Here is a 15,716-nt window from a genome sequence, read left to right on the forward strand (position 1 = left end):
CCCTATATGTCACATACACGTTTTATTTACAAGTGTGGGCATGGCTTTAGTTCCCAGGGAGCATTTGAAACTCCCCAGTTCAAGTTCAGCCTGCAGCCGAGTCCAAAAACAAAGAAATCTCAGGATGAGAGACCAGAAAAATGGAGGTGGGTAACTTAAAAAAAAAAGTGTTTGAGACAGCCCAGCTTCAAGGCAGTATCACACTTTCATCATGGTTAATTACCAAACCAGTGAGCAGACACTTCAGCTGAACAAATGGCATTACTCTGAAAGTTAAAGCTGGCACACTGCTGTCAATATCTGAGCTGTGCAGGAGCTGGCAGTTTTACCTTACATGTCTAGAAGGCAGCTCCTTGCTTGAGCCTTTTGTTCCTGCATACACCTCAGAGCATGCCTTGGAGCACGAATCGCAGAGCCATAATTCAGCACAGCTTTGTTCCTATTCAGTCAGAGCTTGCTCAAAAAGATTCCTACAAACAAGCTGTTTAACTGGTCCAGGCTCATATCAGGGTAGGAAGGCAAGAAAATGAGGAGAGAAGAAGTGAGAAGGGGATGTTGCGCTCCCCAACACCCAAGGAGGCAGCAGCAACACAGATGGGTGATGCTCCTTTTTCTTCCCAACCCGATGAAGCCCATCAGGTCTGCATTAATCTCAGAGAAGACTCACTCACCAAAATCCTCCTACACAACAAAAGTGAACACTTTGCAACTATGGGAAATAAAACCACGTCGGGAGGTTCAACTTGCAATTTCTTTAGGGCAAATGCCTCTTCTCTGCTGCCCTTGACTGTAAAGCTCCATTATTGTTTTGGGGTTTTCTGTTGCATTTAAATTCACACATGATTATGAGTCACCCTTTGCTTTGGGGAAGCCTTGTTTTGGATGGAGATCCCCCCAGTTCCACTGTATGGGCCCTGTTCTGTGCAACAAAACTGTAGGAGATTGCTCCAGCTTTTTTTTTTTTTTTTTTTTTGGGAAGCTGAGAGCTGGTATTAGACTTCATGACTCAAGTTTTGTTTCTGGCTGATTACACCTGACTGTGGACAGTGGCAACATGTGTGCAGGCAAGGAATGGGGCTGGAGAAGAAAGCCTGGTCCAGACACTTTTCCTAAAAGAAGAAAGAGCTTTGAGAGAAGTAAGACATTTATTGAGAAGACTGTGCTGAAATGAGTGCCAGGAATGCCATTTCAATAATCCATTAAAAAGCCTCAAGTTAATTTACTGGTAGTTTATTGCCAAATTAAAGATCCAAGGAAAGGAGCCTCTGTTGCATGCCTGCATTTATAATTCCTTCACTCTTCTGTAGGGGAAAATTCTCACTGGCTTCATTGCTAACAAGGCCAAGGGCTTGATCTGTCTAGTCAGTTGAATTTTGTTTTAATTATAAAGAAAGGTCACAGGAAACAGTGTGATGATTTTGAGGGAATATTTCATCCAGGCATGAAATCCTCTGTTTGATTAAATCAATTGTAAATTGAAAAAAAATCTGCATCACCCAGAGATATTTTCATTTTACCTCTGTAAGCAACAGTCTTGAAAATTCTTCATATGCTGAGCTGCTGGAATTATGGAAATCATCAGTGAAGTTGTAGTTGAGAATCCTCATAGTAACAGCAAATATCTTGGCCTCTGTAGACACAACATTAAAACACACTGACAAAGTAGGAAAGGATTCAGTTTAAACTGATGTAGCCAGAACAAATGTCTGACGATGGAAGAAGGGAGGACAAGATTGAAAGATCGGTATTAAATCAAAAAAATAAAGCCAATAGGGTCCTACAAGCTTCTGATACATTGAGAACATGCACTTTTGTCAAGCCTAAAGAGATATTTAGGTGCCTAATTGCAACTGCATGAGAACTGGGTGTACACATACCTTTATGTGTGGGTTTACACATACCTGGGCCTGGCCCTACGCAGCTCCTGCCTTGAAGTTACACTCAGGGTTGAATTGCCTGTGGGCTCATCTCTGGCCCACCAGTCACAATTTTTATTTATTTTCCTGATCTTGGTAGTGGGGATAGTAAATACATTCTTAAACTGAAAATACAACAAAAAGCAGTGCATGCCCCTTGTCTGTGTGGTGAGCCCTGACAGATAATGTACAGAGCACAGGAGCCAAAACCAAGAGCCAAGGAATCTCTAACTGCTTTGTCCTGTATAAACACCCCGAGGCTGTTACTCCTTGGACTGATCCTTGGAAAACTTTTCTTTTTTTCAAGGGCTCCAACTTCATACTCTGAAGTTCAGCCCTCTGTTTTCATAACCACTAGACCTCCTACTTTCCCTCCACAAAAGGAGTAATTCCCTTCTGACCCAAACTGGAGTCATCCCTCATCTGATCAAAGGGAAGGCTCTTAGGGATAAACATGAACAGCAGCATTCTCACTGTGGTCAGGAATAAATAGTTCACTGCTTGCTTTTTGAAAAAAATGGGGAGAGATTTATTTCTTTATTTGCACAGAGGCTTAGGAAATCATTTAAGACTAGGGGAAAAGCAAAATTATGTTTGATCAACACACTAGGGCCTCAGGAAGCTACCATCACCAGTTAATTGAACCGAACTGGGCAGGTAGTCTGCAGCTTTCTTACTCAGCCCTTGTAATTCCCTTTAATCCTCTATTCAGCAGAATCTGCCCTTCCTCTGGGCACTCTTGTTAGCTCAGCTGAGCCCTTGACAAACTGGTTGCCTGCATTTCCCACTGGCCACAGCCATCAACCAGGAAAAAATGAGGCCTGTTGGGAGATAGGTGGCAGCAGAAAGCAGTGCCAGGCACCAAAGAAATAAATGTCAAAAAAATAATTATAGCTTAGCCTGATATCTGTAATAGTCTAATCAGCTCCAGCAGTGCTTTATCAACTAAGGCCAAAGTTCTGCTGCCTGATATTCTGGGTTGGATAAATGCTGGAGTAGATGAGATAAAAAGTGCTGAAGAAGGTGGGAAATGTTGTTCAGTGAGGAGCACAGGATCATTGCTGAACTGTGAGTGGGGATGGAGGGAGGAGAAGGGAGGAGAAAAAATGTATATATATTTTTAAATTTTTTTTTAAGTGTTTCTTTACCTGTTTTAACATTTTGACGGGAGATGATGGTTTTTCCACAGGCTTCATAACTGATCTCTACTGAATACATCACACCTGCTTCCAGGTGAGACACATCCATTTGCATTTCCTCTGTCTTCAGGGTTTGCACAGTCTCATTGCCCTTGAGCACCCGGACTTGGAAAGTGTGGTTCAGAGTGGAACTGACAAGCCAGGACATTTCAAAGCTGTTGCTGGTAACGCTGAGGATTCGATGGTTTGTAACTGCAGAGGGATCTGCTGCAGTCCCAGGAAGAGTTGGCACAGAAAAAGCAACATTTCTCCTGTAAACTGTGCTATTCTGAATCCACTACACACAAGCACTTTGACAGTCAATAGGGTAAGGTCCTCTTTATGTCAGGACAGAATCTTCCCCTCTCACATTACCAGGTCCCCTCATGACTGATTTAGAGCTTAATCTTTTTATTTCCTTCTAGTATATGCATTTCCACTGAATCACAGAGTCCTAGAATGGCTTGGGTTGGAAGGGACCTGAAAGCCCATCCAGTTCCACCTTCCACTAGACAGGCTGCTCAGAGCCCCATCCAACCTGGCCTTGAACACTTCCTAGGATGAGGCAGCCACAATTCCTCTGGACAACCAAATCTCCTCCAAATCTCCAGTCACACAAATAACCAACCAGTGAGCTACAGGTGCAAGCAACAGGAATAAGCTTGGAAGAGTGACTCTGTGTACTCTACATGTGTTGACACCTGCTTTGCCTCCTGTCACTTTAATCATCAAAATGCACCTGTTCAGGCAAAGGTTGCCTGGATTTATCCTGGAAAACCCACACAGACCCCAACTAACAGAGGCTGGGGGCAGAGTGGCGTGCAGAACTTCACCTCTTATTCCACTCCAGTCCAGTGCAATCATTGTCATGTCAATGGGAAAAGACAGGGCCCTTCAGAGATGATTCCTCTCCTGGGAGGAGGAGGTGTCTAAACTGGGTAGGGTGAGTTGCCCTGCAAGAGAGCCAGTCTGTCTGGTGAGAGAGAGAGAGAGCCCAGCCTAGACACTTCTGCTGGAGAGAGCTGGGGCCAGCCAACATGAGCATCACATCCCGTGCTAAGCCAGAGACCAGGGCATGCTGCTGCCACAGCTCCAATTCTTTCATGCTGACGGTTAGACTAAGAAAAAAAGGTTGTTTTCATAAATTGCTTCAATAGAACACAGTTATTTCCGGCACTCTGAGCCAAGTAGCTGCCAAATGCCTCAAAAGCCACTCCCCCCTGCACTAGAGGGGCCTCAGTTTAATTCCTCTAGCTTCAGCTTTGATCAGAAGTTGTGGATGAAGATCAAGAATATCCAGTCTGTCTCTCTGAACTCTCAAAGAACCACTTAAAGCTATTTCCTCCCACAAGAAGAACAGGGTGTTGTTAAAAGGATTGTGGTAACTCTTGCCTGAAAGGGCTGGATCATCCGTAGAAGCACAAATCTACTGAGGTTTGTTCCCATCACAAATCAAGAAAACATTCATTAAAATCCAAGGTTACTTACAGCACCCAGCATTTGTAGATTGGTTGGTTATGGACAAGAGATTTGATTTCCTTACAGAAGGAGAGCTACTGCCAGTGTTAACAGCATTTACTGCTGAACTTGGACTAAATGCTGCAATGCCTAGGGGAAAATTATATTATCAAAGAGTTAGAGTATTTCTAAGAAAGCAAATCCAAAATAATACCATTCATGTTTTCCACATGAAGAGCAGCAATAGAAGTAATATAAATAGAAAATAAAAGTATTATCACATCACAAAAGCATGAAGTAATACATTACCTTAATTTTTGAGATTAAGGGATTGTAAAATTGTTTTCTAACTAAAGCATCGAATCTGCAAGCAGTTATTAATCTCATTAGCTTCAAGCCTATTAGCAGGCCCATTGATGTCTGTGGGCTGTAAGTATATTTTGCTGAACTGGTACCACAAGGAATTATTTCAGCCAGTGCCAAACTCCAGCTGCTTGCAGCAGAGGGCTCAGCAGCAGTGCAGCAGCTTGGGGTGGGACCATACCACCACTGAGTCTGGGCTGCAGTCAAAACAGGAAAAAAGAAAATAGTAGAAATAATGCCATTAATTGTTTCTCAGGAGGCTGGGGAGGTGCACTGACAACAAGTGACTTGCTCTGAGAAGCAGTCAGGGTCTGGAGTTAACAGGTTTTGGCAGGTGAGTGAGGACAGCTGAGGGTGAAATAGATGAAACAGCAAACTGTGAAATTAATACCCTGCTCTTCAATCAGAAATAGGTAACAGGTTTATGTGGCATTTTCTCCCAACAGGAGGAGAAGGGGCACTCGTGTTCGAGAAATCCCAGCAGGTGCCTCCTGTGAAGGAGCACAAAGTCCTGCAGGAACATCCTCAGTATTTCCCAAGGTGAGACCTCCATTTCTTACCTTCCTTTCTTGAGCTCAGCTGGTGAGGGGTGACCCCGGCATGTTCATGCTGAGGGTGGCAGCTGTAATGACCCTCCAGGTTTACACAGCTGCTTTTCTCAGGGCAAGCATTGAATTCAGCATAGGAGCATTCATTGACATCTAGGAAGAACAGCACACCTTGCACAGATATTGAGAGCAGCATCAAGATTGATCACACGTCTGACTGATGTGTGTAGATCAGGCTCTGGGTATGATAAATTCAGTGTAAATCTGCACTAATGCTGTTAAAGCCATTCTGGATGTTATCACCCAATCAGTTTTTACCCCAATTCTTTGGAATTGAAGGACAGTTAGGGGCAGCTCCTGCTTGCACCTGTAGGATGCCATCCAAACCTGAGATGTCAGCACAGGAGGAAGGAGAACTACCCAGTGATTTCACTGAAAGCTGGACTGAGTAAACACAGAATAAGAAGAGTTGAAAATGGTGCTTATGAAGCACTGCAGAAGTGAAAATGTTCAGATAAATACAGAGCAATAAGTAAATTGACAGAATTTAAAATTAATCTATTGAAATGTAGTATGTAGTAGTATGCTATAGTAATTAACAAACTGTAAATATGACTTGTTTCATGCAAGCTACTGGAAGTAACATGGCAACAGAGTCCATCTGCTTCCCAAGAAAACAGATTTTTTTAAGAGCCTGTTTAATACAACTAATGATTGTGCTACAAATATGCACCTATTTGCTTTTTCACCTGAAAAACTATGTTATTGGGAGAAAATAAATTTAATTGAGGGTTCAGGAGCATTCCCTTCCAAACTACTCACTCCAAAATAATCATCAACTCTCCATCTGCTAACAGAAAGGTCAGGGCCGTGTTTGCAAAGTTTGCAAGGTCCTCTATGCTATCTTTGAAAGCAAATTAATGGTCATGTAAATGAGATCCCAACCGAAGAGGGATGAAAACCCCTAAAATATGACAGAATTACAATCAAGGACCTTGCACTTCAGCGTCAATCACTTCATACACGCGCTTTACCATGGCCTTCAGGGAGGAGGAAACCTCTGCCAGAGGAGCTGGATGGTGCATTCCAAGGAGAACCTGGGAGGCCACTGTCCCAGCATAGGTTTCCCCACAATTACTCTGGATGTGGTGCACAGAGGTGTTCAGGTGCTGCAGTGCACCAGTAATCTGCAAAACAGGGCAGCAAACACTGGAGCACCTTGTTCCTTTCCCAGCACATGAATTATGGAATGGTTATTATCATAATCTGAGTGTAGAAAGAAATTCAGACACCATGGCAAAGTGGTAACAGTTAGGCCTGTATTTATGCAAGGTGAATTCTTCTTATTACCCCATTTCACAACAGATTTATGTTACAGACATGCCAAGCTAAGGGGGGTGTGGAGCTGAACTCAAAATGCTTTGGCAGAAGGACTGAATAGAAAGAAAAAGAGGAAAAGCAATAGACTCAGGATGAGGGGTGGGATTCAGAGCCACAGAGAGACGACAGAGAGACCAAACCATCCCAGCTGAGAGTCAGGAATGAGAGAAGGGACCAGCTGGGCTGAGCATCAGGAGTCAGTGGAACAGACAGCAGGACACTCTGAGAAGAAGCTTATTGAACAGCTCCACCTCAATTCCCCATTTCTTGAGTGCTTGTCTTTCACATAGCTTGTTTTATACCAAGATATAAAAGCCTTGGTGGATCCTTGTCCTCTACTCCCTACTACACAGCAACAGGACCAGGCTTTCTTGCTTTTTTAGGATATGAGAAGGGGAAATCAAATAGGAGGAAGAATTACACCCATGCTTTTGTTAACATTTCTATTCTCCTGCCCATCAGTGCCAGCACATCATGGCAGATAGGTTTGTCTCTGGAAAACTTTAACTGGGAATTCCATATCAGAAAACATCGTGCTTTGAAGGTCTTGAAGTCTGGTCCCAGTCTGTCATAGTCCCAAAACTGAACTGAGACAGAACTGGAGCAAGCACCACCTAAGCAGGAAAAACCCCTTTATTTCAGCATGTCTTTAAATTGCCCTGGTAAGAGACCTGAAAAATTTGCTAAAGAAGCTGATAAATTCATTATACTTGAGCTGCTTAAGGACGCAGCTGGCATTCAGTAATCAGAAATACAGAAATAATCAGAAATAGGGCCAAAAAAAATCAATGTGGCAGAACAAAGGGGGAGCAAAGAGTGGCCCCTGAGTAACAGAATCATGGGCACAACGAGGGAAGCATTTGTGTTTGTACATACCACGGAGTGCAAAAGGCGGGAATGATTCAGAAGGTGGGAATCCACCCGGATTAATTCATTAAAATCCACTTTCACAAGCACTGTCACGTTGTACCAGAACGTCCTCCCTGCAGTGTAGGAAATAAAACAGCCAAGTCATCTGAGGGCTGGTGCTGCAGAAGGCGACAGAGCTTTAGGGAGTCTCTGAGGAAACAAAGCAAGATTTAACTTGGCAAATGTGAAGGGCCCACGAACAGCCACCAGCTAGGGCCTCGTTTGCCATATGCCACAGGCAGAGGAGCCAGCCAAGGGGAGGGAGCCAGTGAAGGTTTGCTGGACCCACAGCACCCACACACCACTCAGTGCTCACGGGTGCAAGCGCTGAAGCTGAATATCCTGGAATTCAACCAAGGCAGATTCCCATATTTGTTTTAGGAAGAGCTATGGTAACAGTTTTCCTGCCCACTCCCACCCTCAGAAGGGAAAATTAAGGATATTTCTATTAGAAGCAGTGTTGAATTTATCAGTAACATACCCTCTGGCATGGGATCCACACAGCCTGCTCCTTTGGAAGAACTGCAGCATTTTTTCAGTCCTGGACATTCAGTATCGAACGTGCAAGGAAAATCAGATGTTTCCATATCCTTCACTGGACAAATACCAGGTCTTGAGGAGAATACACTGGATCTATTGAGTGCTAAGTAACAAAAACATTTCTGAGAACAAAAATACAGAAAGTTGTTTCCACAAAATTGTGATATTTAATTTATAGCAAACACCTCCTCCTCATTTTAGAAGCACGTCTGTTCCGAGGTTTTAATGGGGAGAAAACAGCAGCCTAAAATATCATTATTTCATTCCAAGGGTGTAAATATTCTCAGATTTTTCTCTTGTCCATGATGTTTCTGTTACAGAAATTTTGAATTTATAACTTTCCATTAATAATTATGGATGGATGGGTGGACAGTTACGTTTCTAAATGTGGAGACACTGAAGCACTGTGAAACAGAAAATGTGCCTGATGTCAGCTGTGACTAATCCAAATAATACATAATGATAAAGGAAACAGGTACTGTCTAAGATAGAAATTGGGAACTTTCATTTAACATTTTGTGGCACAAATTTAATGTTAGTTGCAGTAATTCTGTTCCAGCTGGCCACTCCAGGAGGTTGGTAGCCCATGCCAGAGAGCCTTGCAGAGAGGGCAGCTAAGGCAGGAGGTTGCTGCTTCCCAAGCCAAGGGCAGACAGTGGTCCTGGGTCAGTGCCAGCACAAAATCTCTTCTGTGAAAAGAGAAAATATTTCCAAGCCCTACAAACTCATTTCTTTACCCACACTCTCAAACACAGCTCCAAGTAATGCTCAGCTCTGGTCTTTCTAATCAACCTGAAAGAATTCTCTTTTCCATTCATTTTGCACCTATAGGGTTTTGATCCTTTACTGGGCAATTAAAGTCAGCCAGGAGAGAAAGGAACCTGATTGTTGCAATAGAAACTGTTGTGGTGCAGGAAAACCACGTTTGACGTCATAAAGCCCATAGCAAGTGAAAGGTTCACTGCAAACTATAAATCTATCATGAACAGTCAGTTCTGTGGCTTTCCAATTTCTGTCATCCCAAGGCTCTGAATGAGAGTAAATGTGAGGTTTCTGAGAAGCAGAGGGGATAGTGAATCTAGCACTTTTGGCCTCAGCAAAGTAACCTTCTTAATGAGGGAAATTATCTTGACTAATCAAGATTTAAACTAAATCTACATTACTTGCTGCCACATGCACATTCCAGGTCCTCCTCTCTCTGGGGCTGGCACTACAGGTGGTTCCCCCAAACAGGTCCTTCTCCTAGAAATATCCCTCCTGATTTTAAAAGCCCCATTAAGGTGTGATACAGCCTCGGTTGCCCTTAGCTGAGTCTCACACGCATTCCCAGTCTCCTGTGATTGCTCCTTCTCAGCCTCCTGGGCAGGGAGCTAAGCAGCCTCTCACACTGGAGCCTGCACAAACACAAGCACCAAGGGATTGCCCTGTGTTAGGAAATTCCCTGTTCACCAGTGCTCCTTACTGCTCAAACCAGGTGGATCTTGGCAAGCTGGACCCAGGCGTGTAAATTCCTCCAGCTCTGAGACTCAGGTGCAGTTCAAGCAGGTTTGAGGTTCAAAGCAGCTTTTTTTCCCACCTGGGTCTCTTTTTTTGGTGTGTTTAACTGCAGTGTAAATGGTTTAATGAGTCACATGCAATCTCAGAAAACACTATTGAATCCTGGCTGGGTGCCACAGCAGATATTTATCTGAAATCAAAAGGTCATCCTTTTCGGATCAGCGGAAGCGGAGATGGATTCACTTCACATTTCTGCCTAATTGTACCAGATGCACTTTGGAAATCCAATTTATGCCCTCCTCTTCAATCATGCTGGGGACAGTCACCTACCAAGCAAGCACTGAGGAGCAAGCCAGCCAACTCCTCTGTCATTTGGATGAAGTACAGGCTTTTCTCCTCCGTTATTTACATAAATGTATGGAAGCAGAACTGCAGCTTAGCAACCAAAGGTCACTTGCCAGCCTGCCCACTGGAGAGCTGCTGGATCTGCTGTGACTGCAGGATGGGCCATCTCCCAGGAGAGTGATGCTGAGGGACAACATTAACTCAGCCATAACCCCTTCCCTCTCCCTCCTTCCATCTGGAAGGGATGGTTTCATCCAGAAGGTGTGGCAGAGCCAGGGACCAGCACCCTGCATTTGTCTCAGGTATCAGAAGGGGGAGGCAAATCTATGAAATTATAGAGAAAGCTCCTGGGAAAGTCTGTTCCAAAGGCAGGCTGGCAGTTTTCATCATACAACCCTGGTTTTGGGGTCTTTGAGCATTGGTAGGCTTTGCTTGCTCAGATGGACATTTTCCATCTTGATTGCCTCTCCAGGGGCTAACAGAGTTTTATGTTGGTCCAGCATCTGACAAATACTTAGCACCCTTCTTGGATGGGACTTTTGCCTTGGAGGGGAGAAGGCTGAGGGGGATGTGATCAAGGTTTACAAAATCCCAAAGGCAAGGTGAAGGCAGAGCCGGTTTTCACCAAAGAATAAAATGGGTGAAAGAACTCACTTCTTTACCCAAATGGGAGGGAACTTCTGCAATTTGTCAGCACAGGGCGTGTGGAGGCAGACAGCTTCAGTGGGCTCAGAAAGGGACAAGGCAATTCCCAGAAGGAATTCCCATCAGCAGACACCACTGGGAACAGGCAGGGACACTGACAATCCCATTTCTGCAGCTGCTGGGGGCACACAAGGGACCCAAACTGCAGGGCAACCAGAGCCACCTGCTTCTGGGTGAAGTCCCATAGGACATTGTGGCACCTTTCCCACGCCAGGCTGAAGCTGCAGTGCTGCCCATATGTGACACCACTGTCCCTGGCTTTCAGGACAGCTGTGCCCCAGCTCCTGCTGCTCCGGTTACAGTCAGCATGGGAACATCTGTGTGCCAGCTCTGAAAGGTCCCAGCACTGCTGAGGAGCTGCTTGGGCACCTACAATGAACATTTTTTTACTTTGCAGACATTTTTCTGAAAACCTTAGGAAGCTGTGCACACAAAGCACACTCGGATTAAAGCGTGACCTTAACAATGCAAATCAAGTGCTCTCAAAAAACTCCACAATTAAAGTTGTCTTGGGCCTTCTTATTTCAAGGTATTTTTGTACATGTGTGCTTAAAGACGAGCCTTCATCACGTGCTGATGCACTCTTTCCCTCCCCAGCTGGGGATCAGGCAGGGTTAGATGGCAGATAAGGAGCTCTCTGGTTTCATCTTATGCTGGAAAGTGGGCAGCAAGCCAGTCACAGGAGAAGTAACCATACCATCCATTCAAGCAGCTGAAAGCAAGCCTGGAGAATTGGATCCTATCTCTACCTAAAAGACAAGATGCAGGGAGAAGTTTTGTATGGTGAAACAACCTTTCAGAGCTGTGGGTTTCACAGGTCCACAAGCTTGACCTGCAGCCCTGTGCCCCAACCACACATGTTAAAAGCAGCACTAAGCACCATGAAAATCAGAATAAATTTATGAAAAAATTAAAGCTGCACCCAAGGTGTCTGAAAGTGGGTCTGAAACCAACACAGAATGGTTTGATCTCAGTTTCTCTGCAGCACAGGTGCCCATCTGTGAAAGACAGAGAAGCTCCCTCGCTTCCCACAGGCTTCATGAAGACAAATTGCTGCCTGTGAATTCCCCAGGATTCACCTTAAGAGGTGATAAATAGTTCTCTACTCAGTGAGAGGCTGAGCAGAGCACTGAATGTGGAGGTCAGGATGGCACACTCTGAGGAGCTCCTTAGAGGGACTCCATCATCCCTGGGCACAGGGAAATGTGGTCCTTGGGGCACTGCAAAGCTGGATGAGATAATTAAAAGAACTCACTAATCTGCGAGCACGGGCACAAAGAGAGAAAACGAAGGCTGTTTTGTTTAATTCTACCTTTAGAATTAATTCCAGCACTTCCTAACTTTTAGATACTTAACTTTCCAGCTGTTATTTCAAAATGTCAAAGTCATTTGTGTATGTATCTGTAACACTATCCCAATGGATAGACACACAACTAGTGAGAAATACCACAGCAACTTGACCAATGATCTGGACATTTTTTTCCCCAACAGTAAAGAAATAATAAAAGCAGGGCCTGCCATATCCCAGGCAGGGGTAAATGTTTCCTTCTAGGAAGAGAAGGTGAACAGTGGCCAGGAGCAGGTTGCTGTGAAAGGTCGTGGAGACCTTTCCACTCCTGGCAGGATGGAGAGCACGTCAGCATGGATAACATCAAGAAGAAAATAACCGTAGTTCAACAGCGTGCTGTGCAGTAATTTCTGCAGTTCCAGTTTCTCTTCTCATCATTTATTTAAGACTGTGTCTAGACAGTGCATTACCATTCACAGAATTTATGACTAATGCCCTGAAAAGCAAAGATACCAGAATAATGTAAACACGGAAATCACCTAGAAGCCATACAAATCCTTAAATGGTTTAAAATATTCCCAAATTAACTTTGACAGGAAAAAGTGTCAGGGTGACCACAGTATTTCATGGACAAACTTGCCCAGTGTATCAACAACATGGCAAGGGCAGGGTGGAAATTCTGCAGTAAGAGATTTACAGATTTGTTCCTGCTATATGAAACAGAATCATCAACAGCTCTCAAGCCTAAAATATCCCTAGAGATGCTTTTAAGAGACACAGATTATACTGGGAGAAAAATATTTCAAGCATTAACAGGATGCTTTTTTTTTTTCCTCACAAGAAGATGGTCTTGATTTTCAGAGGTTCAGAAACACCTGAATTTCTTGTGCAAACAGTGACAACCACGGTGACTCTTTCACATTTAGCTGGCACAGCTCTTTCCTTGTACTACAGCATTAAAAAGCCTTTTTCTCTGGTTACCTCAGTCTTGCCATTTGATGCTTACAGGCACACATGTATGCACATGCCTGTATATCCAAAAGACTTCACTGAAGTAACTTTTCAACCATAATTAGACATACTGGAGACTTTCCCCAGCGTGAAACTGATGCTTGGAAAATACAGATGATCAACAGCAGGTCCTTTGTCTGTCTGATAAATCTGCTTGGACACACAGTAACCTGCAGCTCAAATTCTGCTTTGCTGAGACTCCACAACAGCCACGGAGCCAAACAGTGGCAGGATACAGTAAATTAAAAATAATGCTTTAATTTCTCTTCTCTAGCAAATCATTTTAGGAACAAGTAAAACACATCGACCACTTCTGTGTTTGCTTCCTTCTGTTAAAATCCTGCTAGACACAATATTCTACCTGTGACTGTGGAGAAAATGCCTGGGGAAAAAAAAAAGTTTGGAGCATTTTTCCAATGCTCTGAAGCAAGTTAAATGTGGGATGAACACATTGCTCTTGACAGATCCCATGACAGGACATATAGCTCATCCCCCCTCATGCCACATTATGATTCGGTGCAGGAGCAGGTTTGGGGACATTCCCACAGATCTGAGTCACCCAAGTCTTATGACCCAAAACAAGGGCTAGGGCTGCAACAGGACCTTTCCCTTCAATCTGGTGTTCCTGTGTGTGATTGTGGAAATGCCCAGGGCCCTACTGTAGAGTGGAAATAGAGAAAATGCAATGTCATACGAAAATAGGAGACAAAACTATGTCCTGCAGAACTTTTCTGGATGACAGAACAGTTCAACAGTTTAGATAATTCAAGATGCCTGTTCAGCTTAAGAGCATCTAAATTTATCCATTAGAGAAAGAAAGTTCCTTTTCCCCAAGGAATCCCCTCCATCTACATCTCAAGTTCTGATAAAATTGGGAATTTCTGGTTGACAACTGGTAACCCTGATGTGGGAAGGGGAAAAAGTTCCCATCTTGAGACAAAGGTGATTAAGTCTTCCTGAGCAGTCTCATTAAGACTCAGATGTTAGATCAGATCCACCAAAAAGTTCACCAGTTTTCAGACCTCCCACATAGTCCCAGGTAACCACAGAAGCCCTAAGAAAATGGGTCCTAGTGCAGTTTTGGTTGGAAAGCATCTGGTACCAAGTTGCCCTGAGGTGATAAGTTGTTTTAAATTTGAACCAAAACTGGGTTTGTAATCTGGGAACAAACCCTGCTCCACATCAAAGGAGATGTTATACCAAGTGCATCCTGAATTAGCTTTGAGGAGAAAGCTCCTGGTGTAAATGCAGGCAGGCTCAGAGCAGACACTGCACCAGGCAGTGAATTATTGCTCTTGGCCAGGGATATTGGCCTGAACCCAGACAGGTAATGAGCCCTTGGAGGGGTAACAAGCAGGTGCCTTCCTCAGGCTCCCCTGGAAGTTTAGTGAATTTGTGACTAGGGGTGGCAAAGAGCAAGAATGAGGAGCTTTAATCTGCTATGTCTACTCCTTGCCATGCTGGACAAAGTTTACTGTACATTTTTGCAGACTCATTTACTTAGTGAATAGGAACCTGTGGCCTAGGACTGAATTAAGCCTTTACACATCTCAGCTGAAGTGAATCTTCTTCCCTAAGAAGCATTTATTTCCTCTCTTAATCTGACTAAAACTTACCTAGAGAGCAGTAGAGTCCAACTTGTTCATATCCTTCACAGCAATCTGTGAGAGTGATGGTTTCAGGGACTTGGACCATGTGAAACTGTGTTCTGTAGTGTGTCCGGGGACACACCATCCACGGGATCCACCCTCCACAGGATGTGTTCTTCTCATAGGACTCCTGGTAGGTAACCATTTTAAACACACTTTTGGTCAGGGTGTAGTTGCACAGATGGTACCCAAGCAAAGAGAGCCCTTTTTCCAGGGGAGAGAAACAGGAAAGAAAGGGATCAGCATTAACTTGTCACCCCGGAGCAGAAGTTCCCTGCAGTATCCAGTTAAAAACAGTGTTATGAGAAAGCAGTGACAGAACCAACACAGATGAATGATTTCCAGGAAGGCTGATGTTGGGAAGAGCATCACTTCAAAAAACAGACACAAGAAAGAATTGGTAGTGACTGCTTGTCATAGGCATCACTTTGGTCATGAAAGGATGCAGATTGGCAGAAAATTCAAAGAGTTCTTGGTGCCTTCAGGTTCGAGGTGGAAAAAGGGCAATTTAACTCAAGTTAATATTAAGGACATTTACATATGTTAATTTAAATTAACAGTAGAGCACAATAGGCACTTCCAGGGCAGAGTCATCCCAGTACTTTAAATGCCCGCTCCAGCCTCCTGCTGCCAAAGCCTTCATCACTCCCCCCTGTTATGAAGGGAACAAAGGGCAAGGAACTCATGGGCAGATGAGTCACAGTAGATGTCTGGAATAAGACATCCTTCAGACATCACCCTAGGCTAAAACTGGGTACTCATACATCAGTGGGAAGCACTTCCACGTATTGACACAAAAGGTGTTCCCGGAGATCCTGTGCTGCCTCTCTGCATTTGCAGCAGGCCTTGTTGATCAGGCCACTGGAAACCTGCAGTGCATCATTGACTTCGAGTATAAACAAAGTCAGTGATAAGGCCATTAACGACAT

The 15,716-nt window shown here is 44.1% G+C and overlaps 1 protein-coding gene across 1 annotated transcript in view; it reads right to left on the reverse strand.

Annotated features, from left to right (window-relative positions):
• LOC116439877 (uromodulin-like 1) overlaps positions 1-14,996 on the reverse strand; it is a 47,180-nt gene extending 32,184 nt beyond the window's left edge. Inside the window, 8 exon segments of the mRNA XM_032099918.1 lie at positions 1,518-1,630; positions 3,065-3,319; positions 4,583-4,702; positions 5,476-5,616; positions 6,458-6,650; positions 7,720-7,826; positions 8,234-8,395; positions 14,755-14,996. Coding sequence (XP_031955809.1) covers positions 1,518-1,630; positions 3,065-3,319; positions 4,583-4,702; positions 5,476-5,616; positions 6,458-6,650; positions 7,720-7,826; positions 8,234-8,395; positions 14,755-14,932 — 1,269 coding nt within the window. The 5' untranslated portion in view covers positions 14,933-14,996.
• Positions 14,997-15,716: the final 720 nt, after the last annotated feature.

The sequence above is a fragment of the Corvus moneduloides genome, chromosome 2 (assembly GCF_009650955.1).
Source record: "Corvus moneduloides isolate bCorMon1 chromosome 2, bCorMon1.pri, whole genome shotgun sequence".
Classification (NCBI taxonomy): domain Eukaryota; kingdom Metazoa; phylum Chordata; class Aves; order Passeriformes; family Corvidae; genus Corvus; species Corvus moneduloides.